The following is a 16764-nucleotide window of genomic DNA, read 5'->3' on the forward strand; positions in this document are numbered from 1 at the left end:
GCACGGGGCGGGCGGACGGAGCGACGCGCGACGCGGCGGACGGGGAGGTGGGAGGGGAATGGTCCATTTGTGGATTGAGGGGACGCCCGCCGCGGCCTTTGGGAAAGGGGAGGGAAGTACCACTGGGTGCGGGGGAGAGGGGGGGTGGCGGCGCGGGCGACGGAAGGCGGCTGGTGATGACGAAGGACGGCGGCCTAGGCTCCCATGGAAGGGTTAATGGGGTGGGGGGGTGGGGGGGACTTTTAGGCCACCCGCCTTTCTAAAATGTTAGCTGCCCTTATATTACTTACCATGTATTTAATTGGTTTTTGTTCGTTTGTTTATTACGTATTAGTAGGTCTTTAAAATTGTGTATTATTTATTAGCTATTATTAAGGTGTGTTTTTTTTTAAAAAAATGCATTACTAGGTTTTTTAAAATACTTATTTTATTATTAGGCTTTAAAAAATATATTATTTATTTACTTGGTGTGTTTTTTTAAAAAATATAACTTATCATTAGGTTAAATATTTTTATTATTAGGTGTTTTAAATATATATATTGTTGTTGTTTAGTCGTGTCCGACTCTTCGTGACCCCCTGGACCAGAATACGCCAGGCACTCCTGTCTTCCACTGCCTCCCGCAGTTTGGTCAAACTCATGCTGGCAGCTTCGAGAACACTGTCCAGCCATCTTGTCCTCTGTCGTCCCCTTCTCCTTGGGCCCTCCATCTTTCCCAACATCATATATATATATATATATATGCAGGTTTTGGTGTCTTCGGGTGTCTTCCCGTGTAAGAGTCGGGGTGTCTGTGCGACGTTTCGACGAGGTCTCACTCGTCATCTTCAGGCTGGTGCTTTCGGCTTCTTGTTACTGGAACAGAGCAGAATCTGGTGTTTTCTGCTCTGTTCCAGTAACAAGAAGCCGAAAGCACCAGCCTGAAGATGACGAGTGAGACCTCGTCGAAACGTCGCACAGACACCCCGACTCTTACACGGGAAGACACCCGAAGACACCAAAACCTGCATATATATATATATATATATATATATGGTTTTTTATTATTTGATTTTTTTAAAAAGTAAAAGGTAAAGGGACCCCTGACCATTAGGTCCAGTCGTGACCGACTGGGGTTGTGGCGCTCATCTCGCTTTATTGGCCGAGGGAGCCGGTGTACAGCTTCCGGGTCATGTGGCCAGCATGACTAAGCTGCTTCTGACGAACCAGAGCAGCGCACGGAAACGCTGTTTACCTTCCTGCTGGAGTGGTACCTATTTATCTACTTGCACTTTGACGTGCTTTTGAACTGCTATGTTGACAGGAGCAGGGACCGAGCAACGGGAGCTCACCCCGTCGCGGGGATTCAAACCGCCGACCTGATCGGCAAGTCCTAGGCTCTGTGGTTTAACCCCTTCACTATTAAGGTGCCAGGGTATGTATATATGTATGTGTGTGTGTATGATATAATATAATATAATATGCCGTATTTTTCGCCCTATAGGATGCACTTTCCCCCCTCCAAAAATGAAGGGGAAATGTGTGTGCGTCCTATGGGGCGAATGCAGGCTTTCGCTGAAGCCTGGAGAGCGAGAGGGGTTGGTAGCATAGTCAAGACCGCATTTTACCAGCTTCTTTACAAGAATATCATGGGGCACCTTGTCGAATGCCTTGCTGAAATCAAGGTAGGCTACATCCACTGCGTTCCCTTCATCTACCAGGCATGTAATTCTGTCAAAAAACGAGATCAGGTTAGTCTGACATGACTTATTTTTCAGAAATCCATGCTGACTATTGGTGATCACAGCATTCCTTTCTAGGTGCTCACAGACTGTTTGCTTAATGATCTGCTCCAGAATCTTCCCTGCTATTGATGTCAGACTGACTGGGCGGTAATTATTTGGGTTCTCTCTTTTCCCCTTTTTGAAAATAGGGACAACATTTGCCCTCCTCCAGTCTGCCGGGACTTCGCCTGTTCTCCAGGAATTCTCAAAGATGACTGCCAGTGGTTCTGAGATCACATCTGCCAGTTCTTTTAATACTCTTGGATGCAGTTCATCTGGCCCTGGAGACTTGAATACATCTAAACTAGCCAAGTATTCTTGTACTATCTCCTTAGTTATTCTGGGCTGTGTTTCCTCTGTTGAATCATTTGCTCCAAATTCTTCAGGTCGGGCATTGTTTTCTTTATCGGAGAAGACTGAGGCAAAGAAGGCATTGAGGAGTTCAGCCCTTTCTGTGTCCCCTGTTTGCATTTCATCATCTTCTCTTCTGAGTGACCCCACTGTTTCTTTGTTCTTCTTTTTGCTACGGACATACCTATAAAAGCCTTTTTTGTTGCTTTTAACCTCTCTAGCAAGCCTGAGTTCATTCTGTGCTTTAGCTTTTCTGACTTTGTGTCTACACGTGCTGGCTATTTGTTTGAATTCCTCTTTGGTGGTTTCCCCCCTTTTCCATTTTTTGTACACATCCTTTTTTAATCTTAACTCAGTTAAAAGTTCTTTAGATAGCCACCCTGGCTTCTTTAGGCACCTTCCATGTTTCCGTCTCATTGGTATTGCCTGACGTTATGCTTTTACTATCTCCCTCTTAAGAAACTCCCAGCCATCATGAACTCCCTTTCCTTTTAGTATTACTGTCCATGGGATCTCACCCAGCACTTCCCTAAGTTTTATGAAGTCGGCTTTCTTAAAGTCAAAAAATTGAGTCCTAGTATGCTTGGCTGCTCCTTTCCGCTGTATAGTAAATGTGAATCTCTTTGAACACTTGAACATAAATGCAAATATTCTCCTGCATGGCCAAGCACCCACACCGTTTGTTGTTTTGGCAGAGACCCTACACTGACTTGGTCACAAGGTGTCAGCCTTGTTCAGCATTGCTCTGCACAGGAAAGAATCTGTTCTCCGCTCTTTTTCCTGTCTCTCCCCCCCCCCCCATGGTTTCACACTGAAAACTGCTGTTTTTAAGGGATTGCATTTTTTATAATTTCATTTGTGAGTTGCCCAAAGAAGAATGCTGTTGGACACTCCTATATAAATGTATTAAGTGTTGAAGCCCTGCCTGACTTCTAGAACATCTGAACGGCTCGGGCCACTGATTGACATGATCACCCCTGAGTTCCCTCTCCCGCTTCGTGGAGCCTGTTTTGCTCCCTGATACACTGCAGAGGTTAGGGAGAGGAAACAAGCTGGGAGATGACTCTTAACATGAGTGGAGGAAAACTTGGGTTGCATGCAATCAAACACAGGTAAGGGCTAATCATCGAGCCTGCGTGGAGGCAGTCAAAGCAGCAATGAAGGCATACTTTGCTGCCTCTCTTGCATCCTTACGCTGTCCAGCGGAGCTTTTCCAGATAGTGAGGGTCCTCTTACTGTCTGGCCTGAAGGAGGTGGCAGAACTGATGAAAGCTTGCTGTGACTTTCTTGCAAAGCATTTTGAGGACAAAATTGTTTGCATCCAGCAGGATCTTGACTTCTGTTACAACAGCTGAATCTCGAGGGGTACCCAGAGCACCATCTAGCTCTGTTGTGTTGGATGAGTTTCAGTTAATAAGGCTAAAGGATGTGGACAAGGTGCAACCACTTGTACTCTGGGCCTTGTCCTCTCTTAAAGGTAAAGGGACCCCTGACCATTAGGTCCAGTCATGGCTGACTCTGGGGTTGCGGTGCTCATCTCGCTTTAATGGCCGAGGGAGCCAGCGTACAGCTTCCAGGTCATGTGGCCAGCATGACTAAGCCGCTTCTGGCAAACCAGAGCAGCGCACAGAAACGCCGTTTACCTTCCCGCCAGAGCGATACCTATTTATCTACTTGCACTTTGACGTGCTTTCGAACTGCTAGGTTGGCAGGAGCAGGGACCGAGCAACGGGAGCTCATCCCATTGCGGGGATTCGAACTGCCAACCTTCTGATCAGCAAGTTCTAGGCTCTGTGGTTTAACCCACAGTGCCACCCGCGTCCCTTTTCCTCTCTTAGCTGATAAAAACTAGCAGGGAAGGGACAGTTGCCTGGGCCAGGAAGACTATTAATGGCTTCCTGTGAGGGCTTGACAAGGGCGTCAGTGTAAGGCCCACGGGTTCCGTGCTGAAGTACTCTTGCAGCCCACTTGGTATGAAAAGTTGGACCGACCTGATCAAGATGAAGGACGTGGCTTTTTTCTCATGGAGATCATCTTTCCAAGCAGAAGTCCAGTTCCCGCTACAGTGGGCCACTTCTGCATCACCCCCCATAAGAGGGTTCATATCCGTGTAATATTTGTGCATGCTAATTTATATTCACAGATGTAAATTCTTAGAGAATGCAGTGCATCTCGCCATAGTGGGAAAGACTGCAACCAGGTAACCTGCAAACCACCTTAGTCTAGGTTCTGACTGTGGATGAGCAGCTTAAAGGCACTCCTTTTCCTACCCCATCCACAGCTGTGCGGTTTCGTCTTAGGATACTTGTATATTTAAACAAAATAGAGTGGGGTGGGGGATCCCAGGACTTGGGCTTGAATGTGGCATCTTGGAAATCTCCTCTGGCCGCACCTTCCACTGGTCTTTGAACTCACAATGTCTCTAGCTTGTCTGGGTGAATCACTGGATGCATGTGCAGGAACCAGGCTACTGCTAAAGGTAAAATTCGCATTTGTTGCTCCACGCAAATTTTACTTTTGGCTCCACCCACCAAATAAGATTACCCAGAAGTGAATTGGTCTGAGACAGCTTCTCCACCCTTGAAATAGAGGAAGCTTTCAAACAGAGGTCAGTCCCAGTTTCCCAATTCCCACTTGTGCATTTTTAAAGGCACTTCTCGGATGCTAATGTACTCCTGTGCTCCTAGTAATATAAAATAATCAAAAAGTAGTAACAAGCTACCGCACAGTGGATGCTGTCCATATGGTGAATTCTTGAGAAATGCAAGAAGCACATCTGTTGTTCATTAGAAAATTAGACGGGTGAAGGCAAACCTCCTTTGTTGTGGCTGTATGTGGTTAATAGTTTGTTTTAATACATATTAATTGCCTTTCAAATTAGGGCCTCACGTTTTAACCACTCACTAAAACAACTAAAGCTTTAGTTGATTAATCAGCCTAAGCCCATTATAACCAGCAGAGCTGGGAGTGAGTTGGAGGTATGTTTACATTTTTGAGACAATTTTGTTCCCACATATTACTGTACTGTGGAATGAATTTAAAGAAAATGAAAATGAAATGCTATTCCTGCTAATAAAGAGCTTTGGCTTTTGATTGCTTGATGGGAAGCTATCTAAGCTTCCTTCAGCTTCTCAGAAACGGCACCTGTATATTGGCTATTGGTAGTATGGAAATGTAGTTACATTTAAATGGTTAATTAGTGATGGCAGCTTTAATAAGTTTATGGCACTGCTGCCAGACCCAGCTCCTGTTAAATGGCCTGGAGAGCAGAAGGCCAGCTGTAGTCCCCAATGAAGGGCCTGTTAAAACCAAAGAGAGAATACCTCACTAAGGAAGAATGGTCAGGAGGACCTATTAGGGGGTTATTGTTATTGTTTGTTTAATAATAATAATAATACCTTTATTGTCAATGTACAACCTGTGTACAATGAAATTAACTGAGCCTTACCCCCAAAAAACACTGAATCTCATTGTACTCTGTGTTCTTGTCGCACAACACACCAACCCTGAAAGTCCGTTGCACTATATTATTTTCCGTTCGGCAGCCTAACAGCCCACAAATAGAAACTTTTTTAGCCTCTTGGTACATCTGATTATACAGTGGTAGAGGTAAAGGGACCCCTGACCAGTACTCTGTGAGTGGTTGCTTAGGCATTGCCCAGGGACAGAACTGACTTCCGGATTCCAGCGAAAGCCAGTAAGGGAAAACAATAATGGGGAGAAAATGGAGCTGGGCACCAGACCCTCACCTCTCCCCACATGCTCCCAGGGGCTTGTGTGCCAATGCCCCATGCCAGGGATTCGGACGAAAGCATGGCGAGCCCCTGGATTCCTTTAACGGAATTCCCTTGCAGCAGCAGCAGCATTGGAGGGGCAGGCACAGCCAACCACATCCCCTCCACCAACCGAAAAATTTACCAATGCCTAACCGCAACCTTACAAGTTGTGACGATTTGTTACGCAGTAGGCAAAAACCAAATGGCACCAGCCAATCAGCCAAATGGACAAAATTCCTACCAGGCCCCTGCCCCAAAAGCAGACGACCCCATGACAGGTGTATCAAGGTCAAACGCAAGATCCCTAAATTAGGGAGGGTGGGCGGGTGATCCGGTGCACGCAGCGAAAGAGAACGCTCAATGTTGCACGCCCTGTATATAAAACCTTTGGTCCATCCCACAAATTGGCAGCATCAAAATTTCCCCAGTAACCCAAACAGCTCAATCACTGCCAATGGCCATCTACATGATCCCGCCCAGCAACAGAGGGGTGGCCTGTCAGACCCCCACCACAACATGTGCTCTCCATGAAGGAGAACCCTCTTTACAGAAGTGTATCTATGCTTCAGATTGTTCTGAGTCACTCTCCCGGGCTTGCTGACTCTTCCATGCTTAACTAATTGCAGGTGCAGGATAAACACACCCAAATTAACCAGCACACCTAACTTAACCCTTTCTTGTCCTTTTCCTCTGCGTGCACAGACCCTTACGCATTAACAGAGATGACAGTTTTCTTTGGGAGGCAATCACAGGTTTGAATACGCTCCCTGTGCAATGTCCACATTCCAATGTGCATTTACAGACTGCCTCTAGCACAGCATTGTTTTTGCAAATGTCATTTTTGAGCGGGATTTTTGCGTGGAATCTCTCTGAAACAAAAGCTCGCTTAAATTCTTGAGATGGATGCGGTCCTTGGTTAGAGCAAAATCACATCAAGCCAGACAGTTTTGCTTGTGTATGGGGATTTTAAAATGAGGGGTGCATATCCAAACATTGTCCTCCTTGCGCATTCTGTCATGGTACTGGCCCTGGAGGGCTATACCACACGATCTTCCCCAAACATTGGAGCCGAGTGAAAAATGAGTTAAACGATGTTGTGTTGGCAGCTGTTTGGGTAAGCAGCTATTGGTTTTAAAATCCCAGTTGTTGATGTTTGTCTTAGCAATAACAGGTTAATGATGATTTGAAGTGGCTGGGAGGATTCTTATGACGAGATCCATCACTTTGTGCCTGTGGCACACAAGAGAGTGTCTTTGAGGTTGTTTTCCCAGAAAGGATATTGGAAGAGACCTGAGAGCCCTCCAAAGCATACAGCGTGCCATCTTAAACCGATTCAATTCCCTTCCCTGTGATAAAGGAAGCCAGTTCCAAGTAGATATCACTGTGCAATAATGGCTCCCAACGCGGTCATTCGAAACACAACCTAAGCGTTCAATTATTCAGTACATGCAGCCGATTTGTTAGGAAAGGACGCGTTACAAGGATCTCCTCCCAGGTCACAGCCCCACACTGAGTGATGCAAAATAGATCGGAAATATTAGCACAGTTAAGACTGTGCAGAAATGTTTGCCAATATGTTTGGGGGACTAGGTATGCTTTGGGGAAAACAATATTAATGTGTAGCTACTGTTTCCACTGTCCGCTACAGCTATGGTGCCATTTTGCTTAGTCGCCTCTCCATCCTGCAGTGATCCCAGCCAATCGGTGATCATGGATTTAGCACAATGATGCCATGACGCGAATGTAGCCAATCAGCTTTGCCTGTGTGATGATGTCACTAGGGGGCGAATGAAGCCAACTGCACTTAACTTTGACATGCCGGCCCCGTGCTGTTGTCATCCGCGTTGTCACGGCAACAGGGCACTTTCATCCCATTTTGAAGGGCCCAACCCACACCCTCGAAAAATTGCTGAAAGTACTCACTTTTGTCTCGGCCCTGGATTAGATCTCCTTGCAAATAATAACCAGATAATGAAAAAAAAGAAATAGCAACAACAACAAAATATTACTCGTAAATGTGTTCGGCGTTTTATTGTTGCCAGTAAAAACCAACGAGGAACCCGCTACGGCTTTGATTCCATCAACATCTTTCACTGAAGAGCAGTACGGAGACTATCTCCCAGGAATCACCATTATTCAGTAAATTGCTCCACACAGGCACGAGGTGGGGTTCACTGAAGGGATAAGGACATTTAAAAATCATAACGAGCAAAATGTGTAATGCTTCTGGAACAAAAGGCCCTGTTGTTTTATAGCTGCGCTATGCATTCAGTAGAGAGAGAAGTGGGGTGTTTTTTTAAAAATAATAATAATAAAGAAACAGCACTTTTGCACTTGTCATTTTATCATTTTGATTTTCAGCACTTAAGCGCCTAAGAGGCTGTCCACATTCCACACCCCCCAGCAATTTGGAGTGCTGGGTAAATAGACAAGGTCTTTGAATCATAGAATCGTGGAGTTGGAAGGGACGCTGAACGTCATCTAGCCCACCCCTCTGCAATGCAGGAATCTCAACTAAAGCATCCAACCTCTGCTTAAAAACCCCCAAGGAAGGAGAGTCCACCACCTCCTGAGAGAGACCTTCCACTGTCAAACAGCTATTACTATCGGAAAGTTCTTCCTGGTGTTGCATCACAATCTCCTTTCTTGTAACTTGAAGCCATTGGTCTGGGTCCTGTTTTCCAGACCAGGAGAAAACAAACATGCTCCATCCTCCATGTGACACCCCTTTAGGTATTTGAAGATGGCTAAACATACCCAGCTCCCTCAACCGCTCCTCATCAGGCTTGGTTTCCAGACCCTTGATCGTCTCGGTTGCTCTCCTCTGCACACATTCCAGCTTGTTAATATCCTTCTTAAATAGTGGCACCCAGAACTGGACACAGTATTCCTGGTGTGGTCTGACCAAGGCAGAATAGAGTGGGATTATGACTTCCCTTTGCGGGACGCGGATGGCGCTGTGGGTTAAACCACAGAGCCTAGGACGTGCCCATCAGAAGGTCGGCGGTTTGAATCCCCACAATGGGGTGAGCTCCCGTTGCTCGGTCGCTGCTCCTGCCAACCTAGCAGTTCGAAAGCACGAAGTGCGAGTACAGTGGTACCTCAGGTTACATACGCTTCAGGTTACAGACTCTGCTAACCCAGAAATAGTACCTCGGGTTATGAATTTTGCTTCAGGATGAGAACAGAAATCGTGCTCCAGCAGCGCTGGAGCAGCGAGAGGCCCCATTAGCTAAAGTGGTGCTTCAGGTTAAGAACAGTTTCAGGCTAAGAACAGACATCCAGAACGAATTAAGTTCTTAACCCAAGGTACCACTGTAGATAAATAGGTACCGCTCCAGCAGGAAGGTAAACGGTGTTTCCGTGTGCTGCTCTGGTTCACCAGAAGCGGCTTAGTCATGCTAGCCACATGACCCGGAAGCTGTACGCCGGCTCCCTTGGCCAATAAAGCGAGATGAGCGCCGCAACCCCAGAGTCGGCCACGACTGGACCTAATGGTCAGGGGTCCCTTTACCTTTACGACTTCCCTTGATTAGGACACTATACTTCTGTGAATGCAGCCTAGAATAGTATTAGCTTTGAAGTTATTGGACAAGCAGCTGCATTCCATTTGTTTCTTTCAATAAAATGTTTAGTTTAGGGCCAAAGAAAACTACAAATGCTGGAGAGCTATGGTGAAATTCCTCATCTCTTTAAAAACCAGCTGCAGAGACCCCCTGGGACGCATCAGCACCACTGTCCTGCAGGGGTAAAGGTAAAGGGACCCCTGACCATTAGGTCCAGTCATGGCCGACTCTGGGGTTGCAGCACTCATCTCGCTTTATTGGCCGAGGGAGCCGGCGTACAGCTTCCAGGTCATGTGGCCAGCATGACCAAGCCGCTTCTGGCGAACCAGAGCAGCGCACGGAAATGCCATTTACCTTCCCACTGGAGTGGTATCTATTTATCTACTTGCACTTTGACGTGCTTTCGAACTGCTAGGTTGGAAGGAGCAGGGACGGAGCAACGGGAGCTCACCCCCTCGCGGGGATTCGAACTGCCAACCTTCTAATTGGCAATTCCAAGGCTCTGTGGTTTAACCCACAGCGGGGTAGGTAGGGTTAACTCTCTCTCCCTTACCTTCCCACTGGAGTGGTATCTATTTATCTACTTACACTTTGACGTGCTTTCGAACTGCTAGGTTGGAAGGAGCAGGGATGGAGCAACGGGAGCTCACCCCGTCGCGGGGATTCGAACTGCCAACCTTCTAACTGGCAATTCCAAGGCTCTGTGGTTTAACCCACAGCGGAGTAGGTAGGGTTAACTCTCCCTCCCTGGTTTCTCAGTTGAAACTCCCTTCCTTCCCACCAGCTGCAATTTGCCCCATTAGGAACAACATACATGTCGTGCTTTGTGGATTTCCCATAGGCATCTTATTGGGCAAGTGTCATTGCTCAGTGGGAGAGCATCTGTCTTGTATGCAGGCGGTCCCAATTTCAGCCTCCAGCATCTCCTGGAAGCAGCGCTGGATTTAGGGTGGTGATGTGGGCAGTTCCTCCTCCCATAGGGCCCCGAGCAGAGGGGGTGCAAAACCGCAACGATCCATAATTGAGGAAACCTTGGATTCTGCAGACCTAATTATGTTGGGGGGCACCAACTCCAGGGGGCCGAGCATTTTTCACCCAATATTTTTTGTGTGTCCTCCCCTCCCCCCCAGTGTTCCCTACTGTCAGGGGGAACAGGAGGCCGACTGTGGAGTGCTGAACGCAATTTTAGCAAAGGTTCTTCCCTATTGATGCCAAAAGAAGCTATCAGTGGCTACTGATCATATGCAGTGGTACCTCGGGTTAAGAATTTAATTCATTCTGGAGGTCCGCTCTTAACCAGAAACTGTTCTTAACCTGAGGTACCACTTTGGCTAATGGGGCCTCCCACTGCTGCCGCGTGATTTCTGTTCTCATCCTGAAGCAAAGTTCTTAACCTGAGGTACTCTTTCTGGGTTAGCGGAGTCTGTAACCTGAAGCGCCTGTAACCCGAAGTACCACTGTACTGCCTCCATGTTTGATGTAGCATCCCTTCGAATAGCCAGCGTGGTGTAGTGGTTAAGAGCGGTGGACTCGTAATCTGGTGAACCGGGTTCGCTTCCCCGCTCCTCCACCTGCAGCTGCTGGGTGACCTTGGGCCAGTCACACTTCTCTGAAGTCTCTCAGCCTCACTCACTTCACAGAGTGTTTGCTGTGGGGAAGGGAAAGGAGATTTTTAGCCTCTTTGAGACTCCTTAGGGTAGTGAAAGAGCAGGATATCAGAACTCTTCTCTTCTTTTGTGGGAATGACTGTGGGAGAGGGCCATTTGCACACTCACGCACAGCTTTCAGGCTTCCCACATGCACCTCAGCTGTCTCCAGACTCTCTGAGTGTCCCTATTTTCCAGGAATGTCACTGATTTAGAGAAGCCGTCCGGGTTTCTGATTTGATCCCGGAATGTCCCTATTTCATCGGAGAAATGTTGGCGGGTATGGAGTTATCCAACTCCCGAGCCGTCTGAAAGTAATCCTGTATAGGGAAGTTTTTTTTAAAAAAAAGGTTTACTGTTTTATTATGTTTTTATATAGATTGGAAGCTGCCCAGAGTGCTGGGGTAACCCAATAAGATGTGTGGGGTATAAATTGCAAAATTGTCTTGGAATGTGATGTCCCTATTTTCACTGGAGAAATGTTTGTACAGTGGAACCCCGGTTTTCGAACGTAATCCATTCCAGAAGACCATTGGACTTATGAAATATTCGAAAACTGAAAACGGAAGCCTCAGTTCATATAGGGAAACTCAAAATGGAAGCCGCGTCAGGCATTCAGGTTCCTAAAAACCATTCACTTTTTCATTCAGGTTTGAAAACCGGAGCATTTCTGGGTTTTCTGCATTCGGGAGCCAAAATGTTTGAAAACGGAGCTGTTCGAGAACCAAGGTTTGACTGTATGTGTGCCCAGCCTCAGCCCCCCAAATCCTGGGAACTATAGCGTACTTACTGCATAGCTACAATTCATAGCACCCTTAACAGACTACAGTTCCCAGGAAACAGCTGCTGAACTAGCTAGACCTTTCATCTGATTCAGCAGAGCTCCTGGAAATCCATTCAGTCAAGTCTCATTTGTGGAATGTATTTCTTGAGCAGAGAAACAGTATTAAATTTGCTTTCTCTTTTTCTTTCTTTCACAGAAGAACATGTAGCCTGCAGTTCCTTTTTTTCCAATGTGATTCTTTATTATTTAAATATGAACAGTATTCCTTCACATAAACAATTACTCAGCCATCACATAACCGACACACAAACATGACGAAATAAATATACAACAAGAGCACAGATCAATTTTTTATGTTTAATTTAAATATTAAATAAATAATAAATTACATGTTTTAATTTTTTTTAAAACCGTTATCAGTGCCTGAAACAATAGGATCGTCGAGAAGACAAAAGAATAACAAAAACAAACGAAGAAAAGGAATCTCTCTCTCTCTCTCTCGCTCTCTTTCTGCATTTTGTCCCCACCCAAAATAAAATCAAACAAAAAACTTTTTTTAAAAAAGCGCTTCAGTTATAAAATATCTTTAAAAAAATTCCCATTGTTAAAAGAATAAATAACAAAAATATATAAAAATAACTTGGTTGCATCAAAATTACACGCGAAAGTTAGATTTTTTTTATTTCTTCTTAGAGGGAAATATTATTGTTTTATTGATCAAAAAGTTGTATTTCTTTCAGGGATTATTTTTTCCTGCCTCCTTTCCTTTCTCATGATGTGATGTCCAGCTTCAACAGAAGTATAAATTTAATAAATTAAAAATGATTCAATAAATACTCAAAATAAAATAAAATAAGGTGTTGCGAATACAAATTACACACATTTTCCCAAAATTAGGGTGCATACAGAAATATGACTCACTGTGTTTCCCTGCCTCCTGCTATGTAAACCCAACTCCCAATGCTTTTGACAGGCCTAGTATTTATCAGCGAATCTGTTTTCTAACTTCCCATGCTACAGTTGATTGGTTGACTCTGAAAATGTTTAGTTTTAAAAGCACCACTTGCAGTTTTATCCAATCTACCACTTGATCAGTGCTTTAAACAGAAGGATGGACACGCTCCATTTTTTAAAAAGATTAGAGAAAAATGATTTGAGGAGGTGGGTTCTTGACGCTACAGGCACAAGCCAGTCAGCGCTAAGCGTATCTGGCCTTTGCTGCAGACTGGTAGAAACTGCTTTTCCCTACAGCTCTATTCTCTGGAGAAGATTGTACATAGAGTCAAAACACAGTGAGTGCCCTTCCACAGCTGTTGCACCACTCAAAGGATGTGCATTTGAATGCACCCTTAAATAATTTACAGAATAATTCAGCTATCTACTTTCCCCCCAACCCTTCTTTTTCTTTAAAGGAAGTGCAAGTTCTCTACTCTGAAATACTAAATGAGCTGCAATCACCATCAAATTGGACTCTATTTACATATTAAAAGCATTGTATTTTTTTAATACTTATTTTTTCCTTCTTTCGTTTTTTTTTGCACTTTCCATGGGTTGTATAAATAAGCCAAGTCAAAGGGCCCAATGCTGTGATCCTCTCTAGCGCCCAAGTGAATTTACTCAGATGAGTAAGTTAAGCATATGAGTAAAGTCACCAATATCTATTTCGCCCCTTCTCCATTGGAGTTCTCTCATAGACTTCAAAGGGTTTTAGTTTATAGCCTAAGTATATGCAGGTCTAGGCTTTTAAGGCATTTTCATACCGAGATTTTAAAGTGGTTCTTGTTTCTATCAGGCATGTAGCCGGAATATAAAAACCTACATTGGCCAGACTAATCATTTGCACTACAAGTGCCTCTCCTGCATTTTCGCTTCTGCTGTAACAATGACCCAAGTATTCATATATAAACAGAAGAGGCTCAAAAGCTCACCTATGAAAATGCTCTAAAAGGGCATGTAGCATTCCACGGGCGGGTGAATATTTATCGTTCCCCCCTTCCCACTGTAGTCCCTCACATTCCTCCAAAAGCCACTCCTGAAGATTGGGGGACCCTCTGGAGCAGTATTTGGGGTGTTGGAAGGGGCAACACAAGGAAAAAAACTGGCACACACAAATGTGTGTGTGCAGGAGGAGGTGACTCAGCTGTACACATGGAGGCTATTTCGATATCAGCCCTTCTTCTCACAGAATCAACAAGCTTTGTCATTCACTTCAATGAAGCCCGGACTTCTTCTTCTTTGCTTTTTGTTTTCAGGGAAAGACCTGACAGAGGCCATCTTAAGCTGGCTAGAAAATATATTTAGAAGTTATCAGGGGGGTTTAGTTGCGGAAACTAAATTATTGCCGAGAGAAGGGAGATTTCAGCACCAGAATATGCCATCTCGCAGAATAGTTAATACTTTTATCGTGTTCAATTTTTAATCTAACACATTTTCCAGCTTTTGGATATGCCAAGACCACAGTTCACAAACTGAGGACCTGTAGAAAGAGGCAAGAGCAGAAAAGGGGGAGATAAGAGATGCTTCCTCACCCTTCAGAGCTATATTTTCCTGCATTTTGGATTGGACCTGGTGGCAAGATGTGGAATGTCCCCTAGTCAACCAGTACAGGGCAGACAACTATGGGGAGTTTGCGATGTTTCGTTCTCCACTATAACCCCTCTGCACTAAAATGGCACCAGTGACCTACATTTGGCCAACTGCTAATGGAGAAGTTTAGAAAGTTCATTTCCTTGACTTAGGGGAGAATTTGAGAATTCACACACGGAATCAATGTTGGTGTCTTCCCCCGCCACTCTTCCCTCCTCAAACAAATCCAGCAATACATAATGTGGACGAATGAGGTGCTGAAGAAATTTGTTTTTGCAAAAGACATTCACTTCACTATAGTTCTTTTAAGTGCACAGCGGACTATGTGTACCAAAGGGGTAATAACAAAACAAAACAAAGTGGTTCTTTGGAAGATCTATACCCAACTGTTCCTTCTGTAGAATGGTGATCACTCTGTTATGTTAAACTTATTTTTTTTAAAAAAAAAATATGTAGAAAACAAAGCTCAGAACCAAGAAACATTGCCATGTATTATGAGCCAAAGTCCATAGCCAAGAGTAAATACTCCTTGTAGACTTCCTTTTGTTCCTAATCGCTTCTTATACATGTCTCCGGCATGGATGTCTGCAGCGCTGTGCACGCAACGATGACCACGACAACAAACAGAACCAGAACAGTCAGCAAAAGGACTTTCCAAACTCATGTACACTGGACCATGACACATTTAGAATTCTTCCATACGAAATGTTCCAATATTGGTCTGTTCATTAATAGCTATTATCTTTTTTTTTTTTTAATACGGACAAAGGAATACTGTAGTTGCAAACTCCAAAAAAAGCTTCCCTGAGAACCTTTTGTATTTTTTTTTTCCATTGCGCTTTCTACTGGAGACCCAGAGCTGCTCTTTCAGAAAATAAAAAATAATGCTACTCTAGAATACTTGAGTCCTCATGTCCAGCAGATCCAGATGGGGGGCTTGCCTGCAGCTCTTGCGTCTCATGTACTACAACATGCCACGTCAATCATGTGTTATCTTGGGAACATGACCATAAGCGATACAGGGTTGTGGAGCTCGTTGTGGCGCAGACAGAAGCCCTGTTCTTTTAATGCTCTAAACCTGGGACTAATTCTACTATGGAACTTTCTTTGATGGTGGAGGTGTCTAGCAGCTTGTGAAGACTGTTGATCTCCATCTGCTCCCAACACCATCTTTGACTCCCACCACCACACGGTAATGTGGTGAAATATAAAAACGAAACAAAGCCCCACAGTTTGCCAAAGGAACGCCACTGAGTAAACGAAAACATTTGAGTTCAGTTCTGCTTCTTGTGAATGGCCTCTTGGTTAAGTTTTGGTCCTTTTATTCATTCATTCAACAAGTTTCCTAACTTGTAAACCTGAATATGCAGAGTGAAGGTCCTTCCAGTTACTTTTAACGTCTTCTTTTTTTCAAATTTTATCCCCCCCCTTTTTCTTCTTTGTCCCACTGTAATTAGACCTGAATTCCTTTAATGGCCTGTTTGATGCTTTCCAGCAGGTCCTTGTTCTCAGGATTCTGGTAGCATTCCTGGTTCGTGTACATGTCAGTAAGTGTGTTGACGTACGCATCAAAGTTCTGCTCACTGATTGGCTCCTGCTCAAGAGAGAGAGAGAGAGAGAGAAAGAAAGAGAAAGAAGAAAAAGAGTAAATAAGCAAGCAAACATATGAATCAAACTTAGAAGCAGAGCACAGAGACAAAAGGCTCTAATATTGGACCCAGCTCAGTCAGGGGACAGCAAACTTTTTCAGCCGTGAGCCGTGAACCTCAGACCTTGGTGTAGGGGGGTGGGGGAGGACTATATTTTGGAAAAAAAATCTGAACAAATTCCTATGCCCCACAAATAACCCAGAGATGCATTTTAAATAAAAGGACACATTCTACTCATGTAAAAGCATGCTGATTTCTGGACCGCCCGCAATTTAGAAGGCAAATGGGCTGGAGGGCCTTAGTTTGCCTACCCATGGACTAGATCCACATTATCTGCTGGGCCACAATGCTTCTCCCTTATCTATTACTCCTAAATAATCACTACTAAATGTGCTTCTCTTTTATTTTGACATTCAAAAGGCCCATATTAGTGTCCATTGTTATGTCCACCTCCCAGACCTTTTGTGGCACACAGTGTGGAATCCTACCTAGCATCAGCTGGACAGTATCCTGATCTTCCAAAGGAGATAAATTAATCAACGAATTAAAAATGAAAAATTCAACAGAATTTAATTACTCCCAGGTACTGGATTACCTGGGACGCGGGTGGCGCTGTGGGTAAAAGCCTCAGCGCCTAGGGCTT

At 44.7% G+C, this 16764-nt stretch overlaps 1 protein-coding gene across 4 annotated transcripts in view; it reads right to left on the reverse strand.

The window, feature by feature from the left end:
• Window positions 1–13406: 13406 nt before the first annotated feature.
• Window positions 13407–16764, reverse strand: part of MYT1 (myelin transcription factor 1) — a 175697-nt gene continuing 172339 nt past the window's right edge. For all 4 annotated transcript variants that reach the window (XM_082225857.1, XM_082225858.1, XM_082225856.1 and 1 more), the window contains one exon: window positions 13407–16066. In XM_082225857.1, the coding sequence (XP_082081983.1) occupies window positions 15926–16066 (141 nt within the window). In that variant the 3' untranslated portion in view covers window positions 13407–15925. The remainder of the gene's footprint in view (window positions 16067–16764) is intronic.

The sequence above is a fragment of the Podarcis vaucheri genome (assembly GCF_965113315.1).
Source record: "Podarcis vaucheri genome assembly, chromosome: 6".
In the NCBI taxonomy this organism is placed as follows: domain Eukaryota; kingdom Metazoa; phylum Chordata; class Lepidosauria; order Squamata; family Lacertidae; genus Podarcis; species Podarcis vaucheri.